The sequence below is a fragment of the Natrix helvetica genome (assembly GCF_964273705.1).
Source record: "Natrix helvetica genome assembly, chromosome: 2".
Lineage (NCBI taxonomy): Eukaryota > Metazoa > Chordata > Lepidosauria > Squamata > Natricidae > Natrix > Natrix helvetica.
Genome location: NC_138552.1, coordinates 11,661,763 through 11,685,074, shown reverse-complemented (window position 1 = coordinate 11,685,074; position 23,312 = coordinate 11,661,763). Strand labels below are relative to the sequence as shown.

The 23,312-nt window shown below is 43.4% G+C and overlaps 1 protein-coding gene across 1 annotated transcript in view; it reads left to right on the top strand.

Moving 5' to 3' along the window:
• Positions 1–12,951, top strand: part of MEX3C (mex-3 RNA binding family member C) — a 54,945-nt gene extending 41,994 nt beyond the window's left edge. The window contains exon 2 of the mRNA XM_081942694.1: positions 9,380–12,951. Within this exon, the coding sequence (XP_081798820.1) occupies positions 9,380–10,608 (1,229 nt within the window). The 3' untranslated portion in view covers positions 10,609–12,951. The remainder of the gene's footprint in view (positions 1–9,379) is intronic.
• Positions 12,952–23,312: the final 10,361 nt, after the last annotated feature.

Sequence of the window (23,312 nt, the reverse complement as noted above, 5' to 3'; positions counted from 1 at the left end):
AACAAGCAAAAAACGGCCCATTTGTTGCTCATTTCTGCCCTTCCCAGCCCCCAGGAGTTCTCTGAAAGCTTCCTACAAGCCATGCACGGCCATTTTGGTGGAGGGGGTGGGGTTTCAGGAGGCAAAAAAAATGCTGTATTCAGTGTATAAGACGCACCCAGATTTTCAGCCTCTTTTTGAGGGAAAAAGGTGCGTCTTATACTCCAAAAATACGGTATATTGCTTATTCTTTAAGACCACCTATCTATATTGACCTCCAGCAATTAACGATATCCTCTTTGAGGGAGATGGGCAGTTTAGAAATATGAAATATAAATAAAGTAATGTATGAGTCTCATCAGTAGTACCTCTGTCCCTCAAATTCATATTCTTGCAAGAATGTAATCCCTAGAACTATCCAGTGGTCAAGCACTTTGACTGCCACTTAGGTAAGGCGCTTGTCGATCAGAAAGGTTGGCGGTTCGAATCCATAGCCCCACGTAACAGAGTGAGCTCCCGCTACTTGTCCCAACTTCTGCCAACCTAGCGGTTTGAAAGCATGTAAAAAATGCAAATAGAAAAAATAGGAACCATCTTTGGTGGGAAGGTAACACGTTCCGTGTGCCTTCGGCATTTAGTCATGCTGGCCACATGACCACGGAGACATCTTCGGACAATGCTGGCTCTTTGGCTTTGAAATAGAGATGAGCATCGCCCCCTAGAGTCAGGAACAACTAGCACATATGTGCAAGGGGAACCTTTACCTTTAAGCAAGGTACCTAAGCTTAAACAAATGTCCTGACAGATTATAATATAGAATTTAGGAAGTGTTAACAATTCTCCAGCTCAAGGGGAATAATGACAATCTGGAACTGCTGTTTCTTTGATGTTGTGTGTCTTGTGTAGGGATGGTGATGGCAAAAATTAGTTTGTAAGCTCAGCTCCAATTTGCCTTTCATCAGATACCAGACATAACTTCTTCTCTTAAATCGGAAACAAGGCTTCCCTTGCTAGTTAGCCTCAAGATTGGCTATCTTAGCAAGGAGGTGCGACTTGGTAATAAGCCTGTTTATGTTAAACATTTGGTATTCCCTTTCATCACACCTCCTTTATATATTGTAGCCTGGAATCTGGGAAACGTGTTGATGTTATCTGGTAGAAAACACTATATGGGGAAACAATGTCAGGTCTTCATTAGGAGCAACTTCTGTGTTTAGACTACAATCTGAAATTTAAAAAAAAACACTTTGGGAAATTGTACGAAAGGCCTATGTTGTTGTTTTTTTTAAATCCTTTTGGAATTGTTGATATTTACCGAAGGCATCGACTTAGAACAGGGGTGTCCAAACTTGGGAACTTTAAGACTTGTGGACTTCAACTCCCAGAATTCCCCAGCCAGCTATGCTGGCTGGGGAATTCTGGGAGTTGAAGTCCACAAGTCTTAAAGTTCCCAAGTTTGGACACCCCTGACTTAGAAGAAGCCAACTGGCAAGAGAAGAAATTATACTTTATGTTTCAAAATGAAAGCGCTGTTTGTTGGCTTTAGCATCTTGGTGCCCGTTGTCTTACATTTTCTTCACCTCTTTTCCTGTGGGTCATAGCTCTGGAATCTGTTTCCTACATTCTTGAAATAATAAGATAAACATTTCTCTGAGCATGTGCAGAGAAGGGTTGACATGATTGCAGACTGACTCAGCTCCTGTGCCATTTAATCCCCAGCATCCTCCCCAAATGTCCCTGGTATGCCATGTGACTTTTTAAAGCTAGTTGTCCATGAAAAGGAAATAAAGATCCATAACCCCTTCATAGGTGAGAGATCCTTGGTGCTCTCTGAGCTTGGTTGCGTTCTTACAGACGTTTCATTACCAAAACTAGGTAACACTCAACTAAGCGCAGAGGGCACCAAGAACTTCTAATTTCAACCCTCAGCTACAAATATTCTCCTCCACCCACTCATATTAAAGCACTTGAGGCCAGATGAATTTTATGTGGAGTCTGGTGGAAAGGTAGTTCCAGCCATGGAGTTTTCCTTCAAGGTTTCTACCCTGTTTCCCCGAAAATAAGACCTCCCTGGATAATAAGCCCAATCGAGCTTTTGAGCGCATGCGCTAAAAAGCCCTCCACAAAAATATTGCAACACAGCAACAGCCATGAGGTGACCATGCTCGCCGCCTCCTGCACCTCAAAAATAAGAAGACCTCCCCGAAAATAAGGCCAAGCACTTCAGGGGTCAAAAGAAAACAAGAGTATGTTTCTACAGAGATGAGCAATTCTTAAACTAGGGCTTTTAAAGGCTAACGTCAAATTGCCAAACTGGTGGAATGTTTGGTGTTATGATTAGCAAATGTAATATCATTCTGAGTTAGTAGAATATATCCCTTAGTCTTTACGGTATTATGATCTTTTATTAGCTCAAATAGCATTAGGATTTAATCTGGGCCAACATTTCTGGCGCAGTGCCAGAACTACTTCCGGTAGTAGGAGTCAACAACAGGAAGATAATATCAGGAAAAGAGTCAGGGAGTAAATCTAGAGTTTCCTTACAATGAATAATCCTAGCCGGCAACAATTACTATGTCCAAAATGTTGAGCCTATCACAGCTTGCTTGCCAATGTCAGAAAGAAAGAAGAAAGAAAGAAGAAAGAAAGAAAGAAAGAAAGAAAGAAAGAAAGAAAGAAAGAAAGAAAGAAAGAAAGAAAGAAAGAAAGAAAGAAAGAAAGACCAAGCAGAACCCACTAATAAGAATCAGCTTCTTGCTCCCACCCCATCTTCTAATCTCTCTCTTTTATTTTACAAGGAGGCTCGTAATTTAGGGAACTATTAGTATGCTTGTATGTAGTTAGCATGCTAACAATTTGATATTTCCTGCTCTTATGCAAGCAGAGAAAAATGTGATTGAATCGCAGGGCATATTTATCTGTTCCCTATTAGCACTTTTAAAGAAGATTTTAATAACTCATCTGCTCCACATACTGCCGGTTGTTTGGGTTTTTTTAACCTCTTCACCACTGTCCAATTTGATGTCACAATGTTGAAACAGCCGCATCCAGATTCTCTTGGTCTTTTAAGACTTGCATAATAATACATATTGATACCAAGCACTATATAGCCAGTAATGATATTGAGCTGAGGACAGCACCCCACCCCCAAAAGGCATCATTATCTTCACCCTCTATAGATTAATTGCTTCAAGATATTTCACAAAAGTAAGTTATTTTATTCTTGGTAACTAAAGATCCTAATACAGCATGCCATAAAATACAATCAGAAGAGCACTCAATTATTTCTTTTGTCTTTGTTGCCCCTTGTATTCTACGCCGCCAAAAAAAACTTTGGTTATTCTAAGATTAATATTAGTTAATAATATTTTTTTTAATACTTTTTTGCTACTTGTAAGAACATACCTGACAATTCATCTCTTATCTTAAACTTTGTTTGAGCCGATTGTGTATATTTCTTATTGACAGAATAATACACAGTTTTGAACCATAGTTAAAGCATGTATCATTTTTGTTACTATACACACACACACCTATGTAAAGTATAGGGTAAAGTGGAACGGAATGGAATGGAATGGAGCGCTGTTCCTCTAGAAAAGTATCATAGAGGAAGTTGTGTACAATTGATAGATTGTTCCTAGTGTGACTTCGAAGGAATTAATTGTGCACTCCTTCTCTCTTCTCCATTTTGTGGAATATTTATAGCTTCAAACTTTTCCATATGTATAATAGGCAATATTTCCTTTTGTTTAGATTATTTAAGTTCAAGTTCAGAAAACTAAGTCTTTCTACCTCGGTTCAGCTGACCCTACTCTCTATAGCCGTGGTGTAAAATGCCACAGAAATATAACATCATCTAGAAAAATAAAGTATTTGAAATAAGCAACTTGGCATGTATTTGCTTTGGATGACTCCACTTTCTACATGGAAACTTTCAAAAGTATTTGACATTTTTGTGGCAATGATTGGAGACCAAGGATGATTGACGGAACAGATGTTGTAAATGGGCCATAGCTGATGCTTGGGTAACAGCCTCTAATCATCATCCTCAGAAAAAAAAAATCCTTAAAGTTATTCATAGGTCAAGACCTGAATAGCACTCAAATTACAATTTGTTTTTCACAGTTTCTATCGTGTTGTAATTTTTTATATCAGAATTGACAGAAACTTAAAATGGAAAGAATCAAAAGTCTCTACATTCTCCAGATTTGAAAACCAATCTCACCCAGAAAGAAACCAGGCAGAACACAACAGTGTGCAAGGGCTGGGGTGAGATCATTAGGCTGGCAAGGTAGCTTGTGCCCAGTTTCAGCCTTCAAACTCATTTTCTCCCCTCCTCCTTCGGTTCCAGTGGTTGCATCCCTTAAAAGAGGCTATATATGAGGACTAGCTGGATACTCGTGCTTTGCGACAAAACTATGTGATTGGGCTATGCAGGAGAAATTCGGTTCACAAATCCGTTGGCTCAGTGGTGGTCAGTGATTGAAACCCATATGGGAATATTGCTTCCGCCGCCTTGAGTCTGGAAGCAGTTCCATAGGTGGAAGGTGTAGGAATTTGGTGAGGTACCGACATTTAGTACTGTAAGGAACCCCAAGCCACTCCTAAGTGAAGGTGTGGAACGTCTGCCAGTTTGAACTGAGGTAATGGAATGTGAGGCAACTGGCAGTTGGAACAGAGTTCTTTTCAGTTGGGGAGGGGGAGTAGAAATCCTTATCACCAGAGCGTGTTAATTAGTGTATAAGAAATATTAAGGATCTAAACTCATTAAGGGCATTGCAATTATTGGCTGCATGTACCATATTTTTCAGAGTAGAAGACGCACCTTAGTTTGGGGGGAGGAAAATAGGGGGGGGAATTAAGCCTACCAGATATTCTTCTGGCTAGCGTCCTTAGTCTGGTCAGCTTCAGCACATAAGTTTTCTGGTTTTGAGCAAGCAAGGTCTTTTTATCTCCTAGTTGGGGATAAAAAAACAGCTTCTAAAGCAGAGCTGATCGTTGGATAGAGAAGCAATGAGAAAAGCAGGCAAAGCATTGAAGATTGCTTCACTCTTTAGCAGCTCATTAGGGCTAAAAAAAAAGCTTTGACAAAGCTACATTCGGAGTATAAGACGCACCCAAATTTTCAGCCTCTTTTAGAGGTTAGGAAGTGCATCCTATAGTCCAAAAATATGGTAAACAGTCTTGAGTTAATGTTGTAATCAAAGCAATGCAGACTTTTAAACCTTCTATGTGGCACTGATACATGAGGTTATGTCCAATTTTGTCTTGTTGATAAACAAGGTGGAACCAAATCCACTTCTTTGACCTTGCAGTCCTGGAGGTGGGTAGTTGGGTCTGATGCATTGTTTCAAGGCATAATGTCAATATTCTTGTAATTCGGACATCACTGCTAGCTTCCATAGCCATTGGATTGACATGAAGATACTCTGGGATAGGGGTCTCCAACCTTCGAAACTTTAAGACTTGTGGACTTCAATTCCCAGAATTCCTCAGCCAGCAACCTTGGCAACGTCCTCAGCCAGCAAGATCTCCAACCTTGGCAACTTTAAGACTTGTGGACTTCAACTCCCAGAATTCCACAAGTCTTAAAGTTGCCAAGGTTGGAGACCCCTGCTCCGGGAGACATATTTCTCCTTGCACGGACAGCACAGCCTCTAGTTCCATGAAGGCAAATCTGTGGCACGTGGAGCCCATTACTCGCACGCAAGGTGTTGCCCAGCTCAGTTACACTGCGCATCCGTGTGCGCCTCCCGCCGGCCAGCCGATTTTCAGGTCTCTGCTGTGCATGCGGGAGATGACAGCACATGCGTGGGGGCGGGGCGAGCACAAGGATATGCACAGGTGTGCGGGGCGCATTTCATTACGGCTGTGGGTACGCGCAGACAAAAAGGTTAGCCATCACTGCTGTAATTGGTTTGTTTTTTCCATTTGTGCTCTTCATAGAAAATGTCATCAGGTGCACATTGGCGCATTGTTTCCATAAATCCCTTGAAGGCCAAGGCGAACACCTTTTCATCTTCCCTCACTCTTCCCCTTTCTTAGCTCAGGCTTCTCACTGGGAAGGATTTGTCCCACTGAGACGAAACACAGCCCTACCTCTTGCACCTGCTTCTTCCCTATGGGTCATTCCCCATGGAGCGTTTTCAAAGGAACTCTTGGCTGCAATTATGCAGGCTGCACTTGGCCTCCTACCCAGCGTTCTTAGTCCTGTAAATAGAATTAAACGTTAGCTTGTTTGAAGGGTTTTTTTTAAAATTTATCTCCACTCCTATCCATCAATTTATTCTTTTTGTTTTTCTCTCAAGGCCTTGCTCTTGTTTCCACCCATTCCATTTACAGGCAGTTTTTGGTTTATGTTCACACTCGATTGAGCTTTTCGATCCAATCATCAAATGCTTTATCTAATTACCATCTGGGTACTGTACGACTGGTGGAAACGTAGTCGTAATCAAAGACCTAAGAATTACTAAGGTAGCAGCTAAGATTATAGTCAATTCCAAGTAGGTGGGATTTTGTAAAGTTAGAGCAGGGGTGTCCAAACTTGGCAACTTTAAGACTTGTGGACTTCAACTCCCAGAATTCTGGGAGTTGAAGTCCACAAGTCTTAAAGTTGCCAAGTTTGGACACCCCTGAGTTAGAGTGTTCAGGTCGAATAAATTCAATATGTCCAGATATCAAGGAAGTCCTTTAGTTATTACTCCAAGAGTTCCAACAGATATAACAACTGATTTCTTTTTCTATAAGCATTCAGCTTTGAACTTTTAAGTCCCAATATTTTATATTTTCCAATTGTTTTTCCTCAATCCTAGTACCACCTAGTAGAGAAGCACCAATAACCTTTTTTTTTTTTCAATAACCATAATATCAGGCACATTATGAACAAGATGCCTTGTCTGATTGGATTTTTAAAGTCTCCTAAGATCTTAACCAACTCATTTCCCCAAACCTTCTCAACTTGATGGTCCCAGGGTTCTTGCTAGAATTCCAGTCCGAATCCCTGGCAAAGTTTCCAATGAATAATTTTAGCAAATCAGTCGTGATGTTCCTGAGCGTTCAGGATGTGAAATTTTGTTGTAGCCGCTGATCCAATATGGACGTTTGTTTCATCCCTTTTACTACAAAGGCGACCTTTGCTGTTTTTGATTCATGCTTTACTTTAATGCAGTCAATCAGCAAAGCTTGTTCTTAAGCCACTAAAATAAAACCTTGAGTTTTGTTCTTTAACACCAAATGTATGTTTTTGTTTCTGTAACCATCCGTCAAGTGTCTTCATCTCTATATTGAGATTTTTTTCATCAGTTTTTCCTTCTATATCCTCTAAAGGTTGACCTTGTGTTTGTCTGTTCTTCCAGTTAACACATCGGTTTCCGTGTTTTATCCATCCTTACATTTTACATTCAGCCTTAATCTTTTTGTTTTGGGGAGCTTTCCTTGATTGACTTCCTTCAGAAAGGGTTCCCGGCTTTTCTCAATGTAGTCATTACTTGTTTAATTAATTTAGTCATTAATTTTAACCTAGTCAAATTAGTATTAATATGCAGCGATTAAAAGTAATGCTTCGTGGAGAGGACGTTATAAAGATAAAAGAAATTCAGGAAATAACAGTAAAATGCCTTCTATAGAATAGAATAGGCAGGGATGTGCGGTCAGGGGAGGCAGGGGAGGCAGAGCCTCACCGCTCTCATCATGGAAAAAGAAAAGGGAAAAGGCGCTGAGGAGACTCGGGGAATGGGACTGCGCGAGCCGCGGTCCCCTTCATGTTGACTCAGGAAGGCGGGGAATGGGACCATGTGTGCAGGACAGAGGGAGGTGCAGGAGGCTCCTCTAGCCTCAGCCTCCCTCCTGCACACGTGGTCCCATTCCCCGCCTTCTGTCGGGTTCTGACACCGGAGCTCATGATTCCAGGGCGAATGCGCATGCGTGAGCGGCTCCCTTCCTCGCACTGAGCAACGGCAGGTTTACGGGAAGTTGCTTGCGAAAGCAGAAAGTGCGACGGACTTTTCCGACCATCGGCTACCGTTTCCCTGCCAGCTTGCTCGCAAAAGGACCATGTAAACCGAGTCGTGGCCGGCGCCTTGTTAAGAATTCCCTGCCTTCCTGATGACGTCACCAGCCTCACCAGCCATAAACCTCACCGCACATCACTGAGAATAGGAATAGGAATAGAAATAGAATAACAGTTAGAAGGGACCTTGGAGGTCTTCTAGTCCAACCCCCTGCTTAGGCCGGAAACCGTACACCACTTCAGACAAATGGCTGTCCAACATCTTCTTAAAAACTTCCAGTGTTGGAGCATTCACAACTTCTGAAGGCCAATTGTTCCACTGATTAATTGTTCTGTCAGGAAATAACTCTTTAGTTCAAAGTTGTTTCTCTCCTTGATTAGTTCCCACCCATTGCTTCTTGTTCTGCCCTCGGGTGCCTTGGAGAATAGTTTGACTCCCTCTTCTTTGTGGCAACCCCTGAGATATTGGAACACTGCTATCATGTCTCCCCTAGTCCTTCTTTTCATTAAACTAGACATACTCAGTTCCTGCAACCGTTCTTCATATGCATCCAGTCCCTAATCATCTTTGTTGCTCTTCTCTGCACTCTTTCTAGAGTATCTATATATTTTGCCTGTGAAGAATTATTTTTAAGTAGCCCACCTGACCTTTCCCCCCCAAAAGCTGGATCTCTGTTTTATTTGTACAAACCACAAGTGAGTAGCTTGTTTAGGTGGGCCAGGAAGCTGCCAAAGATACCTTCAGCTTATTAATTTGCAAACTTGATGTAATATTTATTTCCAGAAGCATCACTTTTCGCAGAGAATGGGGGTGCCGATCTCTGTGAAGTTACTTGATAAAGAAAGGGCTTCGGTTGGGTTTAGTTTGAACATATTGTGGATCATAGAGACCATAAAAATACAGGCAGCTTTTAACTTATGACCATAATAGAGACTGCCCAGTATGCTTGTAAGTTGTTTTACAATCTTTTTACCCAGCGGTCATTAAGCAAATGTGCAGTCATTACGTAATCTCATTGCTCTCTGTGGGGAGTTTTTGCCAAAAAGTGGAAGTAAATGCCGGTTTTCAGCAAAAAATAAAAATCAAACCATCCATAAATTGGGGTCATGGGATTATAAGATGCTGCAAACAGCCATAAATGTGAGCTGTTTGCCAACCACCCGTGACCACAGGGAGCAGCGGCCATTGGAACTTCAGAAGTGGTCATAACTGCCTTTTTTGCTGGGGAGGGGGAGTCTGTTATAACATTGAAAGATTGCTAAACATCCAGTCATAAGTTGAGGACTACCTGTAACTTAGAAGATGAGCGTTGTTGTTTTTTCAAATGGCTAAAAAAGAAATTTAAATCTATTCAAATGTTTACTTTGTTTGTTTCTGTCTGCTTGCTGCAGGTTGCAAAATAAAGGCCCTGAGAGCCAAAACCAATACGTACATCAAGACCCCCGTGCGTGGAGAAGAGCCCGTTTTCGTGGTCACCGGCCGCAAAGAAGACGTCGCCATGGCCAAAAGGGAAATTCTTTCTGCTGCTGAGCACTTCTCCATGATAAGAGCTTCGCGCAACAAGAATGGCCCTGCTCTGGGAGGCCTGCCTTGTAACCCCAACCTGCCAGGCCAGACTACAGTCCAGGTCAGGGTGCCTTACCGGGTCGTCGGGCTGGTAGTTGGCCCCAAAGGCGCTACGATCAAAAGAATTCAGCAGCAAACCCATACCTACATAGTTACTCCCAGTAGAGACAAAGAGCCAGTTTTTGAGGTAACCGGCATGCCGGAAAATGTAGACCGGGCCCGGGAAGAGATAGAGATGCACATCGCCATGCGCACTGGAAACTACATTGAGCTCAACGAAGAAAACGATTTCCATTACAACGGTACAGATGTCAGTTTTGAAGGAGGAAACCTTGGATCTGCCTGGCTTACTTCCCACCCAGTCCCACCTCCCAGTCGCACCCGGATGATTTCCAATTACAGAAACGACAGCTCCAGTTCCCTAGGCAGTGGTTCCACCGACTCCTACTTTGGAAGCAATAGGTTGGCTGATTTCAGCCCAACCAGTCCATTCAGCACTGGCAATTTTTGGTTTGGAGAGACCTTGCCTTCCGTGGGGGCAGAGGATCTGGCCGTCGACTCTCCCGCCTACGATTCCTTGCCCACCCCTTCTCAGACCATCTGGACCCCTTTCGAACCCGTCAACCCACTCTCCAGTTTTGGTAGCGAACCCGCTAGTAATGTGAAATCTCCTCGGAAAGGGAGCCAGCCCTCCACCCCTCGCTTGTCACCGACGTTTCCCGAGACCTTGGAACACCCCCTCGCCCGCAGAGTGAGAAGCGACCCTCCCAGCACCGTCAACCAGGTTGGCCTTCCCATCTATATCCCTGCCTTTTCCAACGGTACCAACAGCTACTCTTCTTCCAACGGTGGCTCCACATCTAGTTCCCCTCCGGAGTTAAGACGGAAGCACGACTGCGTGATCTGTTTTGAGAACGAAGTAATCGCTGCCCTGGTTCCATGTGGCCACAACCTTTTCTGCATGGAGTGTGCCAACAAGATCTGTGAAAAAGAAGCACCATCGTGTCCAGTTTGCCAGACAGCTGTTACTCAGGCGATTCAAATTCACTCTTAAATATATAGAGATATTATATATGGACTTTTTAAACTCTTAATGGCTTGGATGTAATGGTACCCCCCTAAGTAAACTTATAATGAACTCAGACTGTTACGGGGCTTTCTTGAGATTAGGCTAACAGTTGCTTGAAAAGCATGTACTCTTTTCCAAAAAAACAAAACAAAATCCAGGCTTGTTCAGTTAACCTTATAGGTCTAAAGCCAATCGTTCTCCATTTTGGTTGCAGCTGTGGTACCTCTAGCAAAGTCCTAGAAGGAAACCGTAATGTTTTTTGGGGAGGTCTCAGGGCCTTCGATCTGTTCTTCAGAGTGGGAGCGTACAGGGAGCATTTGCAGTCTGCCCAGATCTTGACAAAGTATTTCTAATAACGGCAGTGAAAGCGAAGTCCCGCGTAGCCCCTGAGCGTAGAAACTCTAATGGGGGGGGAGAGGGGGGAGGATAAACGATGCAAAGGATCATGAATGTTTCAAAATAACTTCCAGTGCTGCCTTCTTTACACTGCCAGTTTTTTTTCAGAGCAGATTTGGGCGGGGATTGCTTTCTTTCCCCCACCCCCCTTTACACAACAATAACAGGCTTCATTTACCTAACGTTGCAAATAATTTTACCGCCCGCCGATTGGTTTCCTGGCCATTCGAGCGAGGAGTCGCCTAAGCGAGAAGTTTTTATTAAGCGGATCGGGGTTCGTGGAGGACCGTCCGAAGGGGCGAATGGAGGATAAGCCTCCTCTTCTCAGTCTGTATGCAAATTGAGGCATCTTTAAGCGAATCAGGAACGTGTGGGTCTTCCATTGCTGAAGCCTGGAAAAGCCTTCTTTGTTTCAAATCATTGCCAAGGGACACGGGAGCTCCAGCCCCGGACATGAGGAGGGGGGGGGAGGCATCCCATTTGTAGCAGTTTGGTTATTTCTTAGTGAGGAGCATCTTAGACAATGCTCCTTATGCGTGAATTGCTACTCCCTTCCATTGAAAGGAAGGCCTCCCTCTGGGCCCTCGGTGTTCATCACACAAGGTGCAATTCATGTTGTGAATTGTCATGTTATGACGTGTCCATGGGGATCCCCTTCCCCGCCCAGCTCTGCTTCTTGCGGACCCCCTGTGGTGGGAGGAAGACGGGGCAGGCGAGAAGGGTTTTCATCCCTCGTGTCCAGAATGAGGATGCTGACATTCCATTGGCTCATGTGATGAAGAGGTTCTTAAATTAACTATTTTAGCAAATATCAAGAGTATAAGAAAATGTGAAGCATTTTTTTGTTTTACAACCACAACTTGCACATGATGTGAAACTTGTCTCTTTTGTTTTTGTTTTTAATCATGCGGGGAGGAAAAGGAAGGAGTCACATCCACGTTTTTGTATCATTCAATGATAAATAGCAGTGACAGACTCAGCAAAACGGTTTATTTCATTTCAAAACTTACACTTCCCTCTATCAAGGAAAAAAAAAATTGACTTCTGTTGATTTCTTTAATGTACATTTCAGCCTGTGGATGTTTCTCCTTCCAGCACTTCACCCTCAGAATTTCCCCGTTTTTAAAAGAACACTCAGATGTTCTGATGGGTTTCCTTTTTCTTCTCCTTCCTCTTTCTCTCTTTCTCCTTTTAAAAAAAAAACTTCTCTATCTGTCCTTCCTTTGATTCTCTCTCTCTCTCTTTTGAGCAATATCTCCCCAAGATGAAATAATGTTTTCTCAGAATAGCAAATTCTACGTGTATTGAACTAGTGAATATACAGAAATCTTTATTTTTTATTTTCCACTTGAAAGAGTTACATTTCGTATATTAAAAAAAAAAAAAGTTTACAGATAACGGTTTTTATTTTATGATTTTTTTTTTCAGTATAAAAGTTGCCTTGATGGCATATAATATTATTATTATTACATTATGAGATGCATAACTTTAACGCTAATAGCTTGTAGAATAGTTAAATGTCAGTATTGAAATCTTAATCTTTAGCCGAGTCTTGTAGATATGAGCAATCCCATTTACCAAGCATGTATTTTGTATATTATTATATTGTACACTGCAGCTAATAAGCCAAGGATACAACATTAGATGCGTGTACTGTTTCTATAAACCAGACTTCAGAATGACAAAGCTCTCTATGGTTTAGTATTTGCTAATTTTACTACACTCTTTTTGTTATGTATATGTAGAAAGGTCATAGGGATTATAAATTCAATTTGAGTAAAGTTTAAAAAAAAAGCATATATTTTATGATAAAAGGGCCTTTAACTTATGAGGGCCAAAGCACTGATATTATATATTTGCTGTAAAGAGAATTATAAGAGTTTTATTTTTCTGATATTAAAAAGTTACTTAATAAAGACTTGTTTCCATTAACTCGAATGTTTTCTTTTTCACACTTTTCATGGCGGGGTGGTTGTCAACAAAGTTTTATATTCGAAATAGTATCTAGATCACCACATTTACTAAGATGAGAAAGGTAAAGGTTCCCCTCAGTTCCTCCCCAGCCCCTCCAAAAGAAAAAAAATACATATTAATTTATAATTAAATACACTTGCTTTCAGAATAACAGAGTTGGAAGGGACCTGTCTGGTCCAATCCCCTGCTCAAGGAGAAAACCCTACACCAGGGGTGTCCAAACTTGGCAACTTTAAGACTTGTGGACTCCACAAGTCTTAAAGTTGCCAAGTTTGGACACCCCTGCCCTACACCATAGTTGTCCAATCTCTTCTTAAAAACCTCCAGTGTTGGAGTGCCCACAATTTCAGGAGGTCAAGCCATTCATTTCTCCTTAGTTCTAGGTTGGATTATTCCTTGGCTGGTTTCCATCCATTCCTTCTTGCCCTGCCTTCAGGTGCCTTGGAGAATAGGTTGATCCCCTCTTCCTTTGGGGTAGTCCCTCAAATACTGCTATTATGTCGCCCCAAATTCTTTTCAGCAAGTTCGTTCTTCATCTGTTTTAGCCTCCCTAATCATCTTTGTTGCTCTTCTCTGCACTCTTTCTAGAGTCTCCACATCTTTTTAACATCGTGGCGACCAGAACTGAATGCAGTATTCCAAGTGTGGCCTTACCAAGGCATTATAAAGTGGTATTAACACTTCACGTGATCTTGATTCTATCCCTCTGTTGATGCAGCCTCGAACTGTGTTGGCTTTTTCGGCAGCTGCAGCCCACGGCTGGCTCATATTTAAGTGATGGTCCATTAAGACTCCCAAGATCCCGCTCACAATTACTTCTATTCAGCCAGGTACCACATATACTGTACCTGTGCATTTTTCTTTTTCTTGCCTAAATGCAGGCAGCCTTACAAAAGCTGATTTCATACAATTGCTGATAGGGTGCGCAATTTGGAGACTGCAGTTGCAGATATCCTCTGCACTTGCACTTTGAAAATGAGCTTCGTGTGCAAACCACCACCCTTTGCAACAATTGCAAGACAACTGAACTGTGAGCCAGCAGTGTTCCTATTGGTCTCTCTTTCATCTCACTACCAATCCCAATTCTGAACATGATAGATCACACGTTGATACAGACGGTGTGCATCAGTGGTGGGATTCAAAAATGTTTTACTACCGGTTCTGGGGGTGTGGCTTGGTGGGTGTGGCAGAAGAAGAATACTGTAAAATCTCCACTCCCACTGCACTCTGGGGGAAGGTTACTGCAAAATCCCCATTCCCTCCTGATCAGCTGGGACTTGGGAGGCAGAGAATAGATGGGGACGGGGCCAGTCAGAGGTGGCATTTACTGGTTCTCCAAACTACTCAAAATTTCTGCTACTGGTTCTCCAGGACTAGTCTGAATACCACCTCTGGTGTCCATTCATTTTAATCTTTGGGTGGTGGATGGCAGCCTATTTATATTCATTTAGTTTCTTTGGCAAGTCAAACGGAGAATAGTTGTCCGGTACTGGTGAACACTGGCATGTCACCTTGGACACGTATGTCATAGGTTTGCCCTCACTGATGTAGGTGGTAACAGATTTTTCTGAGTTCCATGTGAGGCTGAAAGTTTTGAAAGCAATGAAGATTGATCATAGATGACACTTTTTCATCAATAGCCCATTTTGCTAGATGCAGTGGGGCAATCAGAAACAAGTAAAGAGAAGTGGTGCCACCTGGTTCCAGGTCATATAGATGCCTAGGTGACAACCAGTATCATGACTAGCCCCTGGAAACTAGTAGAAACCAGCGCAATTCTCACATAGTGATGTCCTGTGGGCATACAGTGGGACCTTAGGTGCCGATCGTAATCTGTTCCAGGACTTCAGTCAGCACCCAACTTGGTCATGACCAGAAGCAAGACTGACTGCGCTTGTGCACACACACAGAAATGGCATGGAAGGGGAAATTGCCGTGGCTGTGTTTATTCAGCACCTGAGGATGTGTTCGTGATCTGAGTGAAATGTTTAGCGGATTTTTTGGTCAGCACCCGAATTGTTCCTGGTCTGAGCCATTCAGGAGGTCCCACTGTACTATGGTGTGACTAATCTGTAGGTGCATATGAATTGCGAACCCGCTCAACCTTTCAAATAGTCTTCAAGGGCAGCCCCATGTAGAGTTCATTGTAGTAATCCAATTGGGAAGTGACTAAGACATGAGTGATGGTCAGTAGTGTGTCCCAATTGAGCAGATAACAAAGATTAGAACTGCTTTTATTGTGTTTGGGTACAATCAGAGAATCCTGCTAGTCTAATCATGCCATACCTACCCCGTGTCAGGCCTGTAGTTATGTTCTTTTTAGGATCTTTGGCCTGCCACACTTTTTTAAAATTTCTTACACGGTTTCATTAGTATAGTAGTTGGGAGGGGGGAATAGAAAGGAGTAGGATTGTAGAATGTACTGTTGTCATTCTTTTCTAGAAGCCAAGGTCATCTTTTGTCTCTGCACCTCGACACCTGACCGGAAGCAGAGGGGTAGATGCCAGTGTGGAAGAAGATGATTGGAACATGTGATGGATTATGGGGTGTGGGGATAGATTATGAACTTTCAACTGGGTGGAATTCCAGGAAGCAAATCACAGTTGGAATTCCACAGTACGTTGCCAACATGCCTGTATGATTAAATTGGAACTTTAAGGATGATTCTGCCTTGTCTCTGATTGATTTCATGCATGGTATTTGGAACGCTGACACTCCGTTCTTTATGTCAAGAACCTGGCTGCCAACTGCTCTTCAAACAGGAGCTGTAAGCAGCAGAAACCTCAGATTGCACACCAGGGCGGTGTAACCCAGTCAGGGTTAATGACGGAAAGTCGCTTGATCCGGGGGACCTAAAAAGCCACGGCCATTCAGTCTTGGCAAGGTTGAGCAATGCCAGTTCCTCCTCATCCAGCCCACAGCCTCCAGGCACTGAGAAAGTCAGCAGCATCACTTGGTTGGCTCAAGACCAAGTTGTACAACTGATATCGTCAGCATACTGATATTTAACCCGATGCTGATAAATGACCTCATCCCAACCCTCACTCAGCAGATTCACATAGAAGTCAAACAGGAATGGGGAAGAGTCGAGCTGGAGCAAAGGTTTCGGGTAGGACGTCTGCCTCTGTACCCACATCAAGTAGAACCAGCTTTGGATGGAAGAGCAAAACCACATGAAGAATAACAGTGCCTTCTAGTACCTTTCAAATACTCTTCAAGGACAGTCCCATGGAGAGTGTATTGCAGTAGTCCTATTGGTAAGTGACTAAGACGTGAATAATGGTCAACAGTTGGTCCCAATTGGCTGATAACCCAGGGGTATCAAACTCAATATTGAGGGCCGCATCAGGGTTGTTTGACTTCGGAGGGCCAGTGGGTGGACATGGAGGGTGTGGGCATAGCCATGGTGGGTGTGACGTGGGACTCGTGTCGGGGACACCTGTGGTGGCCAAGTGCTAAGACAGGACTTCCCTGAGACCCTCCCACACTCTCATAATCTTCCTTCCTTCCTTTCTACCTACCTACCTTTCTTCCTCCCTCCCGAAGGATCAGATGGTGGCATTTATGTACAGCTGAGGCCCTGGGGATCAGAGGAGATAGGACCCAGGTGTGGATGGAATGGACACGAGAGTGAGGAATATGAATTCTGATAAAACATTTTCTCTTGTCTTCATTTCTTTGCCTTGGCAATTAAGAGCTTTGCTCCTTTCCTGTCTCTCTCACTGAGGAAGGAGAGGAGGGTCGCAGGGGGGGGGGGAGCTACTTCAGAAAAAAAAAGTTTGTTCTTTTATTCTGCTCTGCAACAGGAAGGGGGGGATGCACATTAACAGCAAGACAGACGTTAGCACCTTAAAACCACTAGCCAGGATATTCGGAACAAAAATAGCTCACTTATAAGAAAAAACCCAAAACCCACATAGCTGGCAAGATGCCCGTGACCTGGGGTGAAAAACAGGTGATGTGACATTTAGCTATTTAACATAACAAGCGTAAGGGTTTGGGGGGGGGGGTCTGAAATCCAAATAACCAATCAATATTATCCATCATGCATGCATTATTAGGAGAAGGGCAAAAAGTTGAATGCGACCATCCCTATAAAAACTGCTGTAAGATCCTAATCTTGGCCCTTGGTTAGCTTTTCAAGCCGGGGTCCTTATATCTTGGTTCCAAAAGAAAAGTATAATTCTATATCACACCTTGTGTCCGGTGACTTATCGGCTTCGACACAAAGCAAGAGGCCAGTTTTGGGGACAACACTCCCTTTTCTTCTTTTTCCTTCCCTCTTCATTCTTTCTTCTTCCTTCCCCTCTTTCCTTATTTTTCCTTCCTTGCTCTCTTCCCATCTTCCCTTCTTTTTCTTTTGTCTTTCCTCTTTCCCTTTCTCCTTTCCCGTTCCTTCTTGCATGCTCAGATGCAAAAGGGGGAACATTTCTCCTTTTGTTTTGTTTTTAGTTTATTTTGATAGTTCTCTGCCAGTGAAAACGGAGCTCCATTTTCACTGGCAGAGGCACTGTGGGCTGCTTCTTTGCTATTTCCAGGCTGGTCCCGCGGGCCAAAATTACCCCCCCCACCGCAAGCTAGATCCAGACCTTGAGTTTGACACCCCTGTGATAACCAGTCCAGAAAGATACCATGGTACTGATCAGTTGACTTCCGGTTTGCTCGGAGGGTCGTTTTGAGCGCTCCGAAGGCGTCTGGAAGGCCTCCAGACGGTCCCTGAAGCCTTCAGAGCGCTCAAAACGACCCTCCAAGCAAACCGGAAGTCACTTCCGGTTTCCTCGGAGGGTTGTTTTGACTGCTCCGAAGGCGTCAGGGAAGCCTCCAGATGGTCCCTGAAGCCTTCGGAACGCTCAAAACGCCCCTCCGAGCAAACCGGAAGTCACTTCCGGTTTGCTCGGAGGGGCGTTTTGAGCGCTCCGAAGGCGTCAGGGAAGCCTCCTGAAGGTCCCTGAAGCCTCCAGAGGGCGTCCGGGGGGGGGCGGGGGAGACTGTTTTTGCCCTCCCCGGGCTCCTATAAAGCCTCTGGAGGCTGGGTAAGGCGAAAAAAGCATGTAAAAATGGGGGGAGCACCTGTAGTGCATGCATGCACACTGGGGGTCACGCATTGCATTATGGGTGCGGTACACCCGCACACCCCCCCCCCTGCGCTCCCCCCCCACTTATGGCACACAAGCCAGAAAAAGTTCGCCATCGCTGGTCTAGATAATCCACTTCTTCTTTTTGAGCTGTAAGCCTCAAACATTTTCAACAACCTTCCTCTAAAAAGAGAAGGTTGAAGACTGTCCAGAACAGCCGAGACAAGTGATGGGCTTCTGTGGAGGGATGTTTCTATACCTTGAGAATTTGTGTAATGGAAATGTTTTGTGATAAGGGGAGTCAAAGCTCCTGAGATTTATAGAAAACACAACTGCCACAAATTGGCCAACCGGTTAATGAAACTTGCCCTACTTATTGCTTTAAATCAGGGTTTTCCAAACATGGGTCACTTTAAGACTTGTGGACTTCAACTCCCAGAATCCCTCAGCCACACTGACTGAGGGATTCTGGGAGCTGAAGTCCACAAGTCTTAAAGTGGCCCAAGTTTAGAGACATCTGCTTTAGTGAACTGGAGATAAATATTTTATCTCAGTAGCCCAATACACTGAGCTGAGTGCTTTGCTTATGAGGTAAAACAAAAGCACCAAAGATCAATATTGTTCATTAATTCAAACTCTTCCTTTTATTGGCAGGAGCCCCATAAATCTTTGACAAATTCAGTGTTGAAATAGGCTTTTAAAAAATTCAAATATTTCAGGGAACTATCTGTAGAAAATGACCACCTAAGAGAAACTTTTGGTCAGGTTTGCCGTTAAAAGAATGAATACTTTTTTTTCAAATTAGGAGGCTGATAGGAATGAAGCTAATGGGAAAGAAAATAGTCATTTTTTTCCAAGAAGGATTATTCAAAATCACAATAATACAAGCTCAGCAATAATGCTTAGTCCAAATCAGGAGGGGGGAGGGAAAGAACCATCACATTAAAGTCAATAGGATGAATCACGAAATGTGTCAAGGAAATTATTAGGGGGGGAAAAGGTTTTCCTTCAGAAAATGGTTTTTTTTTAAAAGGAACATTCATTGACACAAGGAATTTAAGCAGAAAAGGATTTTAAGAAGCTTAATGGCAGTAATAACAAAGGTTATTACTTCAGAAGCCGGAAAGAGGTGAGGAATATGGGAATTAACTCCCTTAAAGGAGGTAATTAAGGGAAGATTAATAAAAAAGAGAGATTGCAGAGACAGACTGTATATGCCATTGAGGCGAATCGTTACTTGAGCCTGCCCATAAAAGATCAGGAGAAACCAAGGGAAGGAGAGTGATTAAGAAATTCTAAAAATCGTTGTACAGATTAAATTACTGAGCCTCAATCTGTCCCAAGAGTTTGGTAAAAACCCAAAATGTCTATGGAAATTCTCAATCATACAAGTCATTGGTGTCGCAGAGGTGGTTTTGCCAAAAGGCAAACTGGATTTGCTTGGGGTTTTTTTCCCTTTAAAACATTTTGCTTCTCCTCCAAGACATTTCTTCAGTTCTAAATAAGGAGCAAAATGTTTTCAAAGGCAAAAACCAAGAAAGTCCAGTTGCTTTTTGGGAAAAGCTCCTGTGGTGGGGTGGAGGGGGGGGCGCTGAAAATGTGCATCTGCATTCAACCGAGATGCTGAAGAATATTCCAAAAATAGTTTGCACTTACCGTATTTTTTGGAGTATAAGACGCACCAGCGTATAAGACACATCAAAGTTTTGAAGAGGCATTTTTTTTTAAAAAAAGTAGGTAGGTAGATAGAGGGATAGAGAGGGAGAGAAAGAGAGAGAAATGCAGTAGGGAGGGAGGGAGAGAGAGAGAAGTTAGGTAGGTAGGTAGGTAGGTAGGTAGGTAGGTAGGTAGGTAGATAAAGGGAGAGAGAGAGAGAGAGTAGATGGGTGGGTGGGTAGGTAGGTAGGTAGGCAGAGGGATAGAGAGAGAAAAATAGAAAGAGAGAGAGAAATATAGTAGATAGGTAGGGGGAGAGAGAGTAGGTAGGTAGAAGGATAGAGAGGGAGAAATACAGTAGGTAAGTAGGGAGAAAGAGAGAGTAGGTAGGTAGGTAGGTAGGTAGGTAGGTAGGTAGGTAGGTAGGTAGATAAATGGATATATATATATATATATATATATATATATATATATATATATATATATATATATATATATATATATATATATATATACATACACAATAGGTAGGTAGGGAGAGAGTGAGTGTAGGTAGGTAGGTAAGTAGAGGGATAGAGAGAGAGAAATAGAAAGAGAGAGAATACAGTAGATAGGTAGGGGGAGAGAGTAGGTAGGTAGATAGAGGGAGAGAGAGGGAGAGAGAGAGAGAGAGAAATACAGTAGGTAGATAGGGAGAGAGAGAGAGAGAGAGAGTAGGTAGGTAGGGAGATGTTTCCAGGTGTATTTATCCATGTGCTGGAGAAGGAAATAGCTGACAATCTGCAGCACTTAAGACTTTGTTCCTGCCGGCACAGCACTTGATCAATCTAATTCTCATCAATCAGTTAAAGAGCTTTTCAAAAGGAAAACAAAGTTTTTGCACTCTGCAAACCTCCCCAAAATGGCCCGTTTTTCACGAAAACAGGCCCATTTTTTTTTCAAATAAAAGGCATGAATAGCCTTGGGGGGGCTTGTAGAGTGCTCCTGGAAGGGGGGGGGGGCAAAACGAACAAAAAACAGCCAATTTTTCACAAAAACGGCCCCTTTTTGTCAAAAAAATTGCATGCATAGCCTTATGGAGGCTTATAGAGTGCTGCTGGGGGTTGGGGGGGCAAAAAACAGCCTTTTAAAACTCATTTCTGCCCTCCCCAGCCCCCAGGAGTTCTCTGAAAGCCTCCTAAAGGCTATGCATGGCTATTTTGGTGAAGGGGGCGGGGCAAAAAATGCTGTATTTGGTGTATAAGACATACCCAGATTTTCAGCCTCCTTTTTGAGGAAAAAAGGTGCGCCTTATACTCGGAAAAATATGGTACTTACTTACTTACTTACTTACTTACTTACTTACTTACTTACTTACTTACTTACTATCACATTTAGGAAGTGTCTATCACCCTCATGGAGGATTACACCCACAAATAGAAAATTTGCATTTGGGACATCAATGGCCCTGTTGCTTAGGAATTCTGAAAATGATGATTTACATATTTGGTCTGCGATGCAATGAGTATCTAAAAGGGTCAAATAGATCCATAATTTGCATTCCAGTGATCCAAATTGAAGAAGCTCAAATGCCTTGGGTAGCACTGATTCCAGGGGACCATGTTCCCATGTTCCCAGGGGGCCATGTTCTCTAAGGAGAGTCCTGCGGAAAACAGGTGGAACAATGGCTGATTACTTCTTTCTATCAGTCCACGATAGAAAGTGTCCTCACACACTGCAATAGAATAAAATAGAATAGAACAGAACAGAATAGAGTAATAGAGTTGGAAGGGACGTTGGAGGTCTTCCATTCCAACTCCCTGCTTAGGCAGGAAACTCTACACCACTTCAGACAAATGGTTATTAAATCTCTTCTTAAAACTCTCCAGTGTTGGGGCATTCACAACTTCTGGAGACAGGCTGTTTCACTGATTGTTTTAACTGTCAGGAAATTTCTCCTTAGTTGTGGGTTGCTTCTCTCCTTGATTAGTTTCCACCCATTGCTGCTTCTTCTGCCTTCAGGTGCTTTGGAGAATAGCTTGATTCCCTCTTCTTTGTGGCAGCCCCTGGGATGTTGGAACACTGCTATCATGTCTCCCCTAGTCCTTCTTTTCATTAAACTAGACATACCCAGTTCCTGCAACCGTTCTTCATATGTTTTATCCTCCAGTCCCCTCATCATCTTTGTTGCTCTTCTCTGCACTCTTCAAAGACAAGGAATTTGTCTTTGGTGCATATGCTCTCATTACAGTATGGTACGCTAGTTTAACAGCTGTGGACAAGAAGCACTACACAGAGTGATCAATTCAGCACATTAAACCATTGGTTGCCTTCTAACATTACTGGATGACTTTGCCAAGTCTTGCTGTTTCAGGAGAGTAAGGAAGATAGTCAGAGATGACTCACACCCTGGTCAGTGTCTCTTCACACTTTTACCATTAGGCAGAAGACACCGAAGTATAGCCAGCCAGACAAACAGATTTAAAAACAGCTTCTACCCATGGGCTGTCAGACTCCTAAACACAATATAGCACCACAAACAGATTAATATGATGAATTTCATTTGTGCCAGTGTAGTGTCGAAATGATGTCCCGGTGTTTGGAAGCCGTTCGGGTCTGGATGGGGGACAACAGACTCAGACTCAACCCCTCCAAGACTGAGTGGCTGTGACTACTGGCACCCCGGTTCAACCAGTGGATGCCATCGCTGGCCATAGGGGGCGAACAACTGCCCCCCGTGGAACGGGTGCGCAATTTGGGCGTCCTCCTTGATGCCCGGCTGTCGATGGATGACCATGTGACAGCTGTGGCGAGGGGGGCATTCCACCAGGTTCGCCTGGTGCACCAATTGCGCCCCCTATTGGATCGGGACGCCCTACGCACAGTCACTCATGCGCTGGTGACGTCTCGCCTGGACTACTGCAATGCTCTCTACATGGGGCTCCCCTTGAGATGCACCCGAAGACTACAGCTAGTTCAGAATGCGGCCGCGCGGGCCATCATGGGAGGAACAAGATACTCCCATATAACACCACTCCTGCGCGAGCTGCACTGGCTACCTGTGGTTTTTCGGGTGCGTTTCAAGGTGTTGGTTACTATCTTTAAAGCGCTCCATGGCATGGGACCTAGTTATCTGCGGGATAGCATCTCACCTCACACATCCCTACGACCAATCCGCTCTCACAGGGAGGGACTCCTCCAGGTGCCATCCGCCAAGCAGTGCCAACGGGCGGCGCCTAGGAGTAGAGCCTTCTCTGTGATGGGCCCAACCCTCTGGAATGACCTCCCCCCCCCGATATTAGAACTACTAACGACCTCCGCTCCTTCCGACAGAAGCTTAAGACCCACCTGTTCCAATTAGCTGGCTTAGCCGATTTATAGCTCCATCTTTCACCTCCTGGCAAACATCTTATTGTGGAATTTTTAAGGGAATTTTAATTTTATTTGTATTTTTTAACTAAATATGGTACAGTATATTTTCTACTTCCTCCGTCTATGTCTATGTTTATGTATATGTATATTTATGCACATCTATTTTGATATGTATATGGTTTTTAATAATGACTGTACACCGCCCCGAGTCCTGTTTAGGAAAGGGCGTGGTTTATA